Below are 14,399 nucleotides of genomic sequence, written 5' to 3'. Positions count from 1 at the left end.
TTAGCAGGATACATTTCGGAGTTGATCTGAATCAGGGGGTGTGTCCCCTGCCGGCTCCGACCCAAGGGGGGTGCCACAGAACCATGCATTTTTGTGTGTTGGCTGTAAGCCGACACACCAAGAAGAGGGAATCCTATTTGTCGCGCCTTCCCTCCCTCGCTGTTGTTGTTGTTGACCTGCAGTTCTATTGTTACTACCACAAGAGGCAGCGGTCCCAGAACATCAAAACAAAAAGACTCCACAGATTTCCCAGGTCAGCGGTGGCCGAGTGGATAGAGCGCTGTTTATATTATACCTCCATGTGCGCTGCCTAACACCGTGAAGGTGTTCAATCCTTGGTGTGGACATACCAAGGTAACATGCTGGGTTGAAGCTTCAAACCACCACCACCACCACAGAAGAAGACTACCTCGGAAAAAATAATTTCACTCGGACAGAACGCGTCTAAATAAGTTATTTATTGGTAGCGCCGAGGCTTCAAAACCCAGCATTTGTTAAAATAGACCCGTTTGCTTAGGTAAGTGAAGTTTCATGTTTATCTGACATGACATGACATATCTGAGCGCCTCTCCTAAATAGGCCGACACCGATTTATTTTGACGGCAAAGTGAATGGACCGGCAAAGGACTGTTGTCTGGCATGAGCGAGCGGAATGTGACAACGGGACTGAGAAGGGCTAGCTGAAATGTAGAGTAATATCTGAAGTAAACAGTAACCCATAACCTGGCTGCACGCTAAGCTAAAGCTAAGTTCAGGAAATGAAGCCCAATGATAGCTAGCTAACGTTAGCTAGTGCTAGCTAACACGCTAGCTAGTGTTAGCTACCTAACTCAAGGCCCGAGGAGTTGGAGATACTGTGCACGTTCTCTCAAAGTGCTTTAGCTAAGGTTAGCTACTACAAGCTAGCTAGTCCTTGTCACCAACACTTGCCTCACAACGTACGTAGCTAAACTATTCACACAGCAAGCAACGTCAGCTGACTGGGACTGTCTCGTGAGTAGAATAACCAGTGAAATACATTGAACAACTGGTCAGTTGATATGTTGCACAGCAATCGAGCAGGACAATATCATTAGGGCTAGGTTAGGTAGCTAGCAAAGTCATCTTGCCCAGCTGGTATGGTTATAGGCTCATTCCTATGGGATAGCTTAGTAGTTTGGGATTTAGCAATGGGTTGACTAATCACTAGATCAATATTTTCAGTTGGGGATAGGACTACAACACCACCTGTGCTGTGGCACCAGGAATCTGCTCTGACCACTGTTTTTATTCACCACCATATCATGTTATTATGCAGATTAAATGTACTGTAGGTCTACGCGACACAAAAAAGGCTTTATATAAATGTTATTTTTGGCCAGTATTTTAATGCACTATTTTAATGTACCAGGCCAGAGAACACCGTGATGCAACACCAGTCAGGTGTCGGCTGCTGTGCAACGCTGATGTCCAGCCCCCCCAAAGATGGTCTTCAGGTGCAAGCCCCACCCGGACTGGACATGGCCAGACAGCAGTATCTGATCATGGATGGTTGTGACTGTGTCCATGATACAGGCAGTGCAATTACATAACATGTCAAGTATACTGTACAGTAGTATACAGTAGTGCAGAGTAAGTTCTCTATTGTATAGACAAGGTGTTCAATTGCTCAAGTGTTGTCAGGTGTTGGTTCGAGTGTACAGTGGTGCAGAGTCAGTTGTTTATAGTACTCTGGTTGTACTATACATAGGCCCTCACTCTCATTATAACAATGGCACACATGCCACCCCCTGGACCAACAAGTGAACACGTGACACCTTGCACCTTGTCTATACAGTAGACAACTGACTATGCACCACTGTACACTCGAACACTCGAACCAACACCTGACAACACTTGAGCAATTGAACACCTTGTCTATACAATAGACAACTGACTCTGTACTACTGTATACATGTGTATTACATGCCTCTCTTCTTTACAACGATGGTCACAACCACAACATGTCCTGAGAGCACATGCAAAATAACAATTTATGGATTATTTTAATGTGCATGTCTGTATGTTTAATAAAGCATTTAAGAAAAGTTTCAATTAAGACTTGAGTATTACCTATTCTGTTGAGTACTATGTTTACAATTGTTCATTCATGATATTATTACAATTGACCTTTCAAGTCTGCCTACACTTAGGTTACTTAGCTAAGAACCATTTTAATTACAATTTACTTCTAAGGGCAAATACTTTACTTTCATATCTTCATATCAATATAATATCAAGATCCTAGTAGATGTCCAAATAACCCACTGTGTCATGGGTCTACACCACCTAAAGGGAAGTGCAAAACAGCAAGTCATTTTTATCCAGAAACAAAAGTTGAACCCATTGCAGCAAAATAGCTAAAATTACAGGAATCATCAGTGTAACTGGTTTAGCCACTGACCGCTACCATTAATGTTATGGAAGCTGCTGCTAGTTGTTGTGAGCTCATGAGCTAACTGGCTATCCTGCTCTTATTGTGCTGGATTAGCATTGGAAGCATTGGAACTGATGTGTCCAGGTGACAAGACCCATCTTAATTTATCAGACATTACCGTCCTACCAGTCCCGCACAGAAACAAGCCAGCCAACACACATAAGCCAGGCTGGACCTGGCCTGGTTTTGATATAGGCTCAGGATCGACAAATTGCCCCCATCCATTGTCGATGGTGGGAATTGCAACTGCGATATATCAGTGTGGGAAGGTCACAGAGACACGGGGTTTGGACTGACATAAAGCTCTCGACCTAACAAATGCAGCGATACCACACATGTCCAGCTCACACGCACGTGCACGCGCACACGCACAGAACCACGAAATGCATTCATGAGCGGAGGTCTGTGCTTTCCAAGCACCATTTCGAGTTTATACGCATTAAATAAGCTTGCTGTCGGTTACACATATGTTTAAAAGCTGTGGCCTTTCCATTCAGTCTGATGCTCCCCGTGGATGGAGGAACGCACCTGGGTCCTCCCCCATGCCCTCTGCTGCTCAGGGGAACAAAAGCTGGTGCTTATTTAGGGGACAGGATATAGACCCCCTCCCTTCTGAACCCGGGATGAGGCAGGCCGCAGACGGTACACACTCTGGCAGACTATCATTAGAGGGTGTGGACCCCCAACACAGCTTCTGTGGTCCCTTAGCAATTACGGGTTGACTCACAAATCATCACACTTGCATAGAGCCTGTGTTCCCTAGCTAATGCTGAATTCAATTACAGCACACTGTGGCGTTAAAGTCTGTTCTTTTGATGTTTTTCTCTGCCTATGCTGAAAGAATCCCATCCAGTGCAAACACAACAATGACGGAAATACCTTCTTAGGCTGGTTTGTGGTTTCTGAGGGGTACAAATGTTTTATTGCAGAAAGTAAAGTATGTCCAGGAAGGGTGTATTTCATATATCTCATGGTTTCTGGATCTTTAAATAACTTGGTTAAATCTGGAAATATGCAAAAACACTTTAATCTGGCAACAGAAGTTTCCACTGCCCTTGTTTCTCAGGAAAACAGATTTAATTTGGCTCAATCAGATATTGATGATGAAAACAAAGGTCTGCGTAAGAAAAGCACATGAGCGAGTTCATCATTCACATAGGCTATGTTATGCCGCTGAATCTCTCTCTCTCACTCTCTCTCTCTCTTCCCCTTCCATCTCTCTTTCTCTTTCATGCTCTCTCTCTCTCCACCTCTCTCAGTCTCTCTCCCCCCTTCCCTTTCTCTCTCACTTTCTCTCCCTGCGTCCTTGTAAGCTTGCCCTGAGCCCTCGTGTGTGTGTGTTTATCTGCCTCTGAGACAGGTATTCTGTTCCCAGCAAATTCACCTGGTCTCCTGTGAATGATGATAATCTAATAAAGAGCTACTTGTGTTTGGAAACTCTCCAGCTTAAGATGGACTGTGGAGCTCCGCTCCCTCCCTGCAGGTTCTGCCCCTGGCCTGACCTCAGCTCTCCGACCCCCCAGCCGACCTGCTCTGAAGTCCATCTGTGCTGAATATGGATGGATGACAGACCCACTGAGCAAAGACATATCTAAAAGACGTCTTTTAGACGTCTTTTTTGTCTTTTTCGGACGTCCAAAGACATCCAATTAGGAGCCAGAATGATTTTTTTTTTTTTACGTTCAGATATTGGATCCGTTTTGCACGTCCACAGACGTCTTAGAGGGGTCCAAGCCAGACATTTGAATATTGAGGGGTCCAGCAGACGTACAAACGGGGTTCAGGACCGACGGACGTTATTAAGACATGATCTGAACGTCTCCCTGACGTTGCGTGTTTGCTGGGGAGCCTCCTACCGCTTTGTGGACCGAGCCTTAAAATAACTTCCTTGACTCGATCATGCCTCTGGAGGCGAGACGTTCCAGTGGTTACTGGGCCAGACGCTGTCACAAAACGCTACACCCAAACTGTTCCACCTGCATGTTCCTATGATTGATTAGGCCTACATGGTTGAATTTGTTCAAATCATGCCTGTATTTTGTTATATGTTAAAAGTACACCAATGAGTCTGGCACAATAGATACAAATGACAGAATAAATGTTTAAGCGACCTGTTTTGAGACGTGTGTTGACTCTATGATTAATACAACGTCACTGTTTGACAACAGTTCCATCAGCTGTAGCAACAGCAAATTAATGTAAAGGTTTACGGGATCCGTTCTAATAATTATTTCCCGTTCACTTAAACTATTTTCAAACACACCTGTGATGATAATGCACCTTGATAAAAATAACAACAACAACATAATTTGTTCTGCTCTTTTTAAAAGAAATGTGATCTCTCCAGAAGTCTACCGCGTCTCTAGTAGCCCTGGATCTATTTCCCACAGAAGTCTACCGTGTCTCTAGTAGCCCTGGATCTATTTCCCACAGAAGTCTACCGTGTCTCTAGTAGCCCTGGATCTATTTCCCAGCGAGCCGTGTCTCTAGTAGCCCTGGATCTATTTCCCACAGAAGTGTACCGTGTCTAGTAGCCCTGGATCTATTTCCCAGCGAGCCGTGTCTCTAGGAGCCCTGGATCTATTTCCCAGCGAGCCGTGTCTCTAGGAGCCCTGGATCTATTTCGCACAGAAGTCTACCGTGTCTAGTAGCCCTGGATCTATTTCCCAGCGAGCCGTGTCTAGAAGCCCTGGATCTATTTCCCAGCGAGCCGTGTCTCTAGGAGCCCTGGATCTATTTCCCAGCGAGCCGTGTCTCTAGTAGCCCTGGATCTATTTCCCAGCGAGCCGTGTCTCTAGTAGCCCTGGATCTATTTCCCAGCGAGCCGTGTCTCTAGTAGCCCTGGATCTATTTCCCACAGAAGTCTACCGTGTCTCTAGTATTCCTGGATCTATTTCCCAGCGAGCCGTGTCTCTAGTATTCCTGGATCTATTTCCCACAGAAGTCTACCGTCTCTAGTAGCCCTGGATCTATTTCCCAGCGAGCCGTGTCTCTAGTAGCCCTGGATCTATTTCCCAGCGAGCCGTGTCTCTAGTAGCCCTGGATCTATTTCCCACAGAAGTCTACCGTGTCTCTAGTATTCCTGGATCTATTTCCCAGCGAGCCGTGTCTCTAGTATTCCTGGATCTATTTCCCAGCGAGCCGTGTCTCTCTAGTATTCCTGGATCTATTTCCCAGCGAGCCGTGTCTAGTAGCCCTGGATCTATTTCCCAGCGAGCCGTGTCTCTAGTATTCCTGGATCTATTTCCCAGCGCGCCCACTGCGCGCAGCGCACGCAGACGAGCAGGAGGAGCGCACCGCCGCTTTGCAACACCAACCTCCCCGAAGATGGCGTCGTGTGGACGTGTTCAGCTGCTCCTGCTCTTAATGTCTGTGTCATTCTGCATTAGTACGATTCAAGGACTGAAAGCAAATAATGGAATCGGAACTGGACCCGGTAACCAACAGAACGCTCCTGTGCTGAACGGAGCCGCGGTCCCGGTGAAAGACGGGGCTGCCGCGGCCTCGCAGCCTCGGAGGACCGCCGGGTGGAGGCTGGCTGAGGAGGAGGCCTGCCGGGAGGACCTCACCCGGCTCTGTCCGAAGCACAACTGGAGCAACAACCTGGCCGTGCTGGAGTGCTTGCAGGACAGGAAAGAGGTGAGCCAGAGCTGGGGCCTGGGCGAGGCTGTGCTGGGTGTTTTGTTGTCTAGTAATAGGGTGAAAGCAAGCTGGGTTGAGGTTTTGCTGGATGTGTGAGTTTGTGCGAAAACAATCCGTTTGCTAATATATTTTGTGGGAGTATTTTGCATCATATCCACTATCAGAATCATAACGTGTCCGGCTGGACAGTTTTGCGTGTTGCTTTTAGTGTTGTTGAACAATGCAAAGCTGCTCGCGAATTGAGATTATTTACAAACGCACATTAGACACTGAGATCAGCCACCGGGCTGCCTGCATTACAACCCGGGGGACAGTGCAATAAGGGAGGTAAGATGGTCAGTATAGCCAGGCGTTTTCATCTGGAACTGGTGTTAATGCCATGAAGCACCTTTCCCTACCCCTCCACCCGGTCTGCACAGCAGGGGGTGGAAACCCTGTCTACAGCACAGAGGAGGCTAATATCGCCTGTCAGAGGACAGAGGTTTCCACCCTCTGGAAGATGGAGCTCTGAATGAAAAATCACAGCATTCCTGTAGCTGACGGTCAGGGTTCTTCTGTTTGTTCCTCATCGTATTTCCCATTCTCCTTTGGGGTTGGTTAGTCCAGACGAGGATTGAGAGCTCTCCCACAGCTGTTTGGTACCTGTCATGATGTGTGATGAGCAGAGTGTCAGTTTGAGCATACCCTACATGTCTTTCTTGTCTTGCTGCATATTCTTTTCTTTTTATTTATTTATTTAGAGCTCCCTCTCCCTTTTCTAAGTGGGCAGAATGATTTGACTTGTCTCCCTCTGTTATAGCTGGTGGTCAGTGTGATGGTGATACGCCACCATGTTGTGTGTGTATGCAGTAGGCTATAGCATAGCATCACCCACCCCCTTTCTACAAGTTTTCGAGGGGAAAATCACAACTAGCCCGTAGCCTATTTATGAGTCATCTCTCTCTCTCTCTCTCTCTCTCTCTCTCTCTCTCTCTCTCTCTCTCTCTCTCTCTTCCTCCCTCCCTCCTGGTGTAGCAGACAGGTTGTTCAGTAGCTACCCTCTGAATCATGTCTTGCTTGGCCGGCCTCCAGAACTGAGGGCAAGCAAGGTCTTGTCCTCTCTTTAAATAGGATACGGTGGGCAGAGGGGCCTCTTCGGGAAGAATATGCCATTTTGGATGGAATTATGTTTATTGTCTTAACTGCGCAGGAAGCGAAGAATATCCTCGTCAGCTTGCTCTCTTTCCCATAATGCTCTCTCTTTCCCATAACCCTCAACTTCACACTTGACCGTCCTTCCTCCCGTTCTATAAAACGAGCACAAGGCAAAGTTCAGGAGCTTGAAAGCTCAAAATCACTTATCTGGTGGGGGAGAAGCCCTTAAGCAAGCAGCAGTTCAGTCGTGTTTGACAGTTAGGCCCATTCAGTTTTCTCACTGAGAGCTGGGTGAGCAGACGGCTCTGCTGAAGTGTGTTTATGTTTGCTTAAAGTGTCTCTCTGTCACCCTCTTTCCTGCTCCCTCACAAGTTAAACCAGTTTGAAGAACCGTACGCTGTGAGCTCAGCAGTGAGGCTGGGAACCCTCTCGGTTTCCCTCCACGCCCCTCCTAATCCCCAGGAGAAGGCCTCCCATTAGAGGGGAGTGGAAATCCAACCAGCCACCTCAGGGCAGCGTTTCCAGCGACACCTCAGAGACATGATCAGCCACGTGGCCGGGGAGTGATTATGTTTAGGCCTAGCCGATGAGCCTCGTGACCCATTTCAGAGAGTCCTAATTTTCTCTGTCCTGTGTTGTGTGACAGGCATACCGGGAGCTGGCCTTTTCGTCTGAGCCTCTCTGATAGTCTAATCAAATGAGATGGCGGCGTAGAGGAGGGGGGGGGGGGGGGTTCCTGGCTAGGATTTCGAGTGAAGCCATAATGTTCCTTTTGTGGATGAAACTGTGGGCTAGATTTGAATCTTGGCTCGGCCTTCCTGCATCGGGTTTCCACCCAGATCCTGCTAAGATTCAGTATCTCTCCACTATTCAAATTCTAGCCTAATGCAAGGCTGCTGCTCTCTCTAACGCTAAGGGGAGTGCTTATCTCTCTTTTGGAGCGTTGGTTTTCTTGAACCTTGATAGACCTGCAACAGCACCGGCACGCCAGCAGACGGCTTGGTCTGTTAGAAAACCATTGTCTAAACCAGCGCTGTCATCAGTCATCGTTGCCCGTGGCTGCGTCACCCTGCGGTTTGCTGTCACACACGGGCCGCGGCACAGGCTTTGACCAAACAGCGTGTGGTATGGAAACCATCTCACTCTGAAGTGGCTGTTTAGAATTGTTTGAACGCTTTGACATTTGTTTTCCTGCTGTAATGCTCTTTGTTTTTTCGGCGCCATGCTCTTTTGCTGATGTGAGAGCTTTCAGCACCTCCCTGCACCGCGGCGCTACTGAAACTCTAATTATTGAAATAATGACTTCGCTCCGACTCGGTAACAGCTGTGGCCTTCCGAAGAGGTAAATGGCTCCTATAAATCTCTCTCTTCTCCTCTAGGCAGGGTCTCTCCTCTCTCCCCCCTCCTCTCTCCTCTCTCCCCCCTCCTCTCTCCTCTCTCCCCCCTCCTCCAGACCAGGGCCCAGTGGGCCTGGCCCCCTCCCCCTGTCTCAGCTGCTGCGTGGCGGAGTCGAGCTGGCACCAGTCAGCCTCCCTCGCACTCATCTGCATTTTGAGCAGGATGCTTGACGGACGGCGACGCAGTAAACAAAGGCTGGAGCGTGACGGATCTGGAGAAGGTCCCCCGAGGGATCTGGAGGCTGGGAGGCTAGGAGGCTAGGAGACTAGGAGGCTAGGATACTAGGAGGCTGGGAGACTAGGAGGCTGAGAGACTAGGAGGCTGAGAGACTAGGAGGCTAGGAGACTAGGAGGCTGGGAGACTAGAAGGCTGGGAGACTAGGAGGCTAGGAGACTAGGAGGCTAGGAGACTAGGAGACTAGGAGGCTGGGAGACTAGGAGGCTGGGAGACTAGGAGGCTAGGAGGCTGGGAGGCTGGAAGACTAGGAGGCTAGGAGACTAGGAGGCTGGGAGGCTGGGAGGCTGGGAGGCTGGGAGACTAGAAGGCTAGGAGGCTGGGAGGCTGGGAGACTAGGAGGCTAGGAGACTAGGAGGCTGGGAGGCTGGGAGGCTGGGAGACTAGGAGGCTGGGAGGCTGGGAGGCTGGGAGACTAGGAGGCTAGGAGACTAGGAGGCTAGGAGGCTGGGAGGCTGGGAGGCTAGGAGGCTGGGAGGCTGGGAGGCTAGGAGACTAGGAGGCTGGGAGACTAGGAGGCTGGGAGGCTGGGAGACTAGGAGGCTGGGAGGCTAGGAGACTAGTAGACTAGGTGGCTAGGAGGCTAGGAGACTAGGAGGCTGGGAGGCTAGGAGACTAGGAGACTAGGAGGCTAGGAGACTAGGAGGCTGGGAGGCTAAGAGACTAGGAGGCTGGGAGACTAGGAGGCTAGGAGGCTGGGAGACTAGGAGGCTGGGAGACTAGGAGGCTGGGAGGCTAGGAGACTAGTAGACTAGGTGGCTGGGAGGCTAGGAGACTAGGAGGCTGGGAGGCTAGGAGGCTAGGAGGCTAGGAGGCTAAGAGACTAGGAGACTAGGAGGCTAGGAGACTAGGAGGCTGGGAGGCTAGGAGACTAGGAGGCTAGGAGGCTAAGAGACTAGGAGACTAGGAGGCTAGGAGACTAGGAGGCTGAGAGGCTGGATTCTGAGGAGAGAGAGGAATGGTCCACCACCCTGCCATCAGAGTGTGTTGTGCTTTGTTGTGGTCAAGAGAGATGTGTGAAACCTTGACTACTTTCTTCTTATACTTATTTTCTCTCTCTTTCTCTCTCTAACCTCCCCCACATATACACGCACAAGCACACACACACACACACACATACACACACACACACACACATACACACACACAAACAGGGTCAATGGCAAGAGCACAAATTGATGGGAAGTCTTCTTGTTCTCCATCTGATGATCCAGTCATCCGTGTTTCCTGCCAGGCTCTCTGACTCAGGCGGTTGTGAAGCCCTAATGTGTTTAAATGAGCCAGAGGACATCTATTCCACATTTACAACCTAATGGTTGACAGGAGCTGTGGACTGAGCTTCTATGGGCTTATTGTTTAGGTTCAGAATGCTGTTAATGGGGGCAGCAAGCTGGACAACCTGATACTGAGTCACTGCAGTGCTCTCTGGAAGCTAGATCCCTTTTGTGTGACTGGACAACAGCTATTTTGAATAAGCGCCTGCCACTCTGTTTCCCAGTTAACGTCATCACCGTTGGTCGTGGCGCTGATGGGCTCAGAGTTGACGGCAAAAATTCACAGGCCGCAGCAGAGAGCTGAAGAAAATGCCTCCTCAACGGTCTCGCTGCAGCCTGGAAGCGAAGCTGAGGCCTGATTTTTTTTTTTTTGGGGGGGGGGGTGGGATTGTTTTTTTACCCATCAGGATTAGGGATGCACCGATGCATCGGCCGAACATCGGCATCGGCTGATGTTGGCCTTGTTGACCGCCATCGGCCCATCGGCAAATAAAATTACATTCACCGATGGCAAAAGATCCGAAGATCCGTGACGTAACGCCGCGAACGCACGTGTAGTTTGCTTTCAAATTAAAGTGAAATAAAAATCGGCGTTTTGGAACCAAACACTTAATTTCTTTGTTTCCCTGGCACAAAAGGGGGAATAAAAATTAAATTCAATAAACATCGGCTGGATCGTTATTTTAAACATCTGCATCGGCCCAGAATTTTGCAATCGGTGCATCCCTAATCAGGATCCATGAACTATAAAATAAATGCTCCATTTACTTTCCGTCAGAAGGCCGGTCTCTCAGTGTGCTGCTGTAGCAGCCCGGTCACAGCAGACGTGGGGCTGTGTTTAGGAGGCTAGGATACTAGGAGGCTGGGAGGCTAGGAGGCTGGGAGACTAGGTGGCTAGGAGACTAGGAGACTAGGAGGCTGGGAGGCTAGGAGGCTGGGAGGCTAGGAGACTAATAGACTGTGTTTAGACCCGCTGCTGCGCCGCTCGCTACCGGGGCCCGAATGGAGCGGAGGAAGAGAGCAGCAGCCCTATCGGGGCAACACTGTGGAAGGGAGGGGGGCACTTCTCTTCTCCTCAAAACTGTTACATTTCATTATCCCCGTTCACGCCGGCCATACTCTCTCTCTTCCCCCTCCCTCTCTCCCCTCTTCCTCTGCCCTCCTCTTCCTCCCTCTCTCTCTGCTCCTCCTCTGGCCTCCTCTTTCCTAACTCACTCCCTCTGCCCTCATCTTCCTCCCTCTGTCCTCTCCTCTGCCCTCCTGTCTCCTCCCTCCCTCTCTCCCCCCTCTCCTTCATCGCCGGCGGTGTCACGTTTCATTTCCTGCGGCGGTGGCTCCCATCAGCGGGACGGCGGTCGGCGGCCCGCGGCGCCCTGGCCTAGGTCAGCGCCAGCCCGGACCGCGTGGTCCCGCAAACTGATCCCCCCCCCAGCAGGACTGCCGCAGGCCACGAAACCTGATCGTCCCGGCCGCTCCCTCTGACAGAGTCAGAAATAAAGAAGCCCCCCGTCTCTCTCCCTTCCGCCTCTCTTAATCAGCCCGCCGTCAAACATTCATACGCAGCTGAGCGCCTGTTGTTGTTCTGTTGAGGAGGAACAGGTGTTAGACCCGGGATATCACTGAATCATTTATTAATGTTTTGCTCAGTGATTTCCTCTTTCCTTTTGATCATGGAGGATGAAGTCAAATCATGACCGTGTGGAGGAGAGGAGGGGAGGGGAGGGGAGGGGAGGGGAGAGGAGGGAAGAGGAGAGGAGAGGAGAGGAGAGGAGAGGAGAGGAGAGGAGAGGAGAGGAGGGGAGGGGAGGGGAGAGGAGAGGAGAGGAGAGGAGAGGAGGGGAGAGGAGAGGAGAGGAGAGGAGAGGAGAGGAGAGGAGAGGAGGGGAGGGGAGAGGAGGGGAGGGGAGAGGAGGGGAGGGGAGAGGAGAGGAGAGGAGAGGAGAGGAGAGGAGAGGAGAGGAGAGGAGAGGAGAGGAGAGGAGAGGAGAGGAGAGGAGAGGAGAGGAGAGGAGAGGAGAGGAGAGGAGAGGAGGACTGTTGGAGGCAGTTGAACCTGACGGCACCGAGGCGTAACAAGACATGTCGTTGGTTTAGAGACATCAGAAGTTGTGCTGATGACGTCAGCGTTCTCCTCACAGCCAGTAGGTCTCCTCAGCTGCCCGGCACTGGTGGACTTCTAATTGCCTTGTTAAATGTGTGACTGTGGATATCTCATCTCCATTTGCATGATTACAGACTGCTGGAGGTGTGTGGGAGTTTTTCAAAGCGTCGGCTAACTAGCGAGGGCAGAACAGGTCGCACCATGGGGATTGTGGGTTTGATATGATCATTAGTGACTCTCTGATTGGATACCCCCCTTCCCTGTTCTTAGCTTCTACAGGCGACCCTGTATTTCGGCGTGCAAGGCCACTGTGTTCCCAGCTGTTCAAATTAGCATTTGACCATATATATATATGTATGCTTTGGCTGAAACATGTCTTCTTTTCTTACTGGGGGTGGATAGGCATGGATTCAGCTTGTCACTTGAGGCCTGTGTTCGTTCCGGAGGCCTGTGAATGTGGATCGGGAAGGCAAGGCTATAAACAAGCCCAGGGTGTTCCATGGTTGCGTGGGTGTGAGTGTGCTGGAGAGGAAATTCAACCGCCTCACTCCCCGTGCTCACCTGGCTCGGCTTCAACACGTCGACTACCGAGCCGAGCCCTGCGTCAGGCTAGACGGAGATGTTTACTTGGCTGGAGAATAGACGGTCTGATAAGGACACTCGCTGACACACACACACAAACGCTTGCGCGCACACACACGCTCGCGCGCTACCACGCGGCTCTGATTTCAGTCTTATCTCCCCGTCCCAGCATATGCCCTCGTCCCTCCGGGGATGGATGGTTTCCTACGCTCCCTCGCTATTGCTCCGCGGCGCCCGCCCCTCCCGGTGCACCCCCCTCGCCGCGGCGATCCGTCTCAATGTCGGCGGAGGAGCGGGCGGGTCTGATGAAGAAGGAGAGGGCGCCGGCGCCGCAGGCTTGCTCCCGGGGCTCGTCCTATTAGAGGACGTGAACAAAGAGACAGTAAGCTGGCTGACTCTGGCTCGATTCCAAATCGATCGCACTCCACACCTTCCCCAGCCCTACCCCGGCCCCAGGCACCCCAGAGACACGCGGACCAGTTCATATTCAAGTCCATCTCTCTACCTGATTCAAAACCATGTCTGAAGCCCTTTTGAAATGTCAGTTCCTGCCCTACCTGACCCCAGCCCCACCTCGCCCCACCCCCCAAACACAGAGCAAGTGGCGCGCTCCACTATTGATCATTTGGACCTGTTTGAGATCCATTACATCACGGCTAGGGAGAGAGGGGGGTACGTTGGACAGGGGGAAGATGGGGTGAATCCCTCTTGTAGTCAGTCTGTATTTCAATTCCCAGACGGGCTGTCAGGGCTGCCCACCTTCAGCGTTGCCTCTCAGATGAAAGTGGTACACTGCCGTGTGTGTGTGTGTGTGTGTGTCTTGTGTTCTTCTCAGGCTATCGGCGAGGTGGCAGCAGTGATTAGAATGAGAATAAGGCATTTCACCTCAGCGATGTCGACCTGGAGAGTGATGCAGTGTCTCAGCGCCTCAGAAGGAGAGGGTGGGGGAGGATGATTCAGCTCTCGGGGACTTCAGCTGTCTTGTTTTCAATCCTTGAGTTCACTGTATGTCCACACTGTCTCTCTGGAGCCCAGACCCTTTCACGGGAGGTGGGGTTAATCAGAGAAACATCTGGACTGTAGGGAGGGGCTGCCATTTTAGATTCTAGAACTGGACAGTGAATCAAGACGGGGAAGAAAAGTCAAAATGTTTTCATTCCTTAAAGGAGTAGTAAAGGGAAAATGCATGTTTAGCCCTGTTGTAAGGTTACTTATGATCATATACAATGGTTCAGATCAAAACGTTGACAAAGCTAGCATTTTCGAGAAAGTTGATAATTGCTCTACCACCGTTTTGGTCATACAATGGATGTGGATGGGCATCTTGAAAAATCATTCAAAACATGTTAAACTCTCGATTTCAAAGACAAGAAACTCACCTAGGTGTTAGTTGGCGTTCTGACATATAATTCACCATAAAGTAAGATTCTAGTTCATCTGGAAAGGCTTTTTTAAATATTTAGCATATAACTATTTAGTCGCAGCACATACGTGTGTAAACTTCCGCAAACTAGGTAGCCTAGCAACATAAACAATAATAATAGCTACCGTAAGTAGTTCCGCTTCCTGAATCCCCTCT

The 14,399-nt window shown here is 50.2% G+C and overlaps 1 protein-coding gene across 2 annotated transcripts in view; it reads left to right on the top strand.

Annotated features, from left to right (window-relative positions):
• Positions 1-5,779: 5,779 nt before the first annotated feature.
• Positions 5,780-14,399, top strand: part of glg1b (golgi glycoprotein 1b) — a gene marked incomplete at its 5' end in the record, with an annotated part of 83,206 nt that continues 74,586 nt past the window's right edge. The window contains one exon of one of the 2 annotated variants that reach the window (XM_084437185.1): positions 5,780-6,094. In XM_084437185.1, the coding sequence (XP_084293311.1) occupies positions 5,783-6,094 (312 nt within the window). The remainder of the gene's footprint in view (positions 6,095-14,399) is intronic. The other variant, XM_084437184.1, reaches the window with a different exon arrangement.

This window comes from Borostomias antarcticus (genome assembly GCF_949987555.1).
Source record: "Borostomias antarcticus genome assembly, chromosome: 4".
NCBI lineage: Eukaryota > Metazoa > Chordata > Actinopteri > Stomiiformes > Stomiidae > Borostomias > Borostomias antarcticus.
The sequence above is the reverse complement of the archived record's forward strand: the minus strand, read 5'-3'. Positions and strand labels throughout refer to the sequence as shown.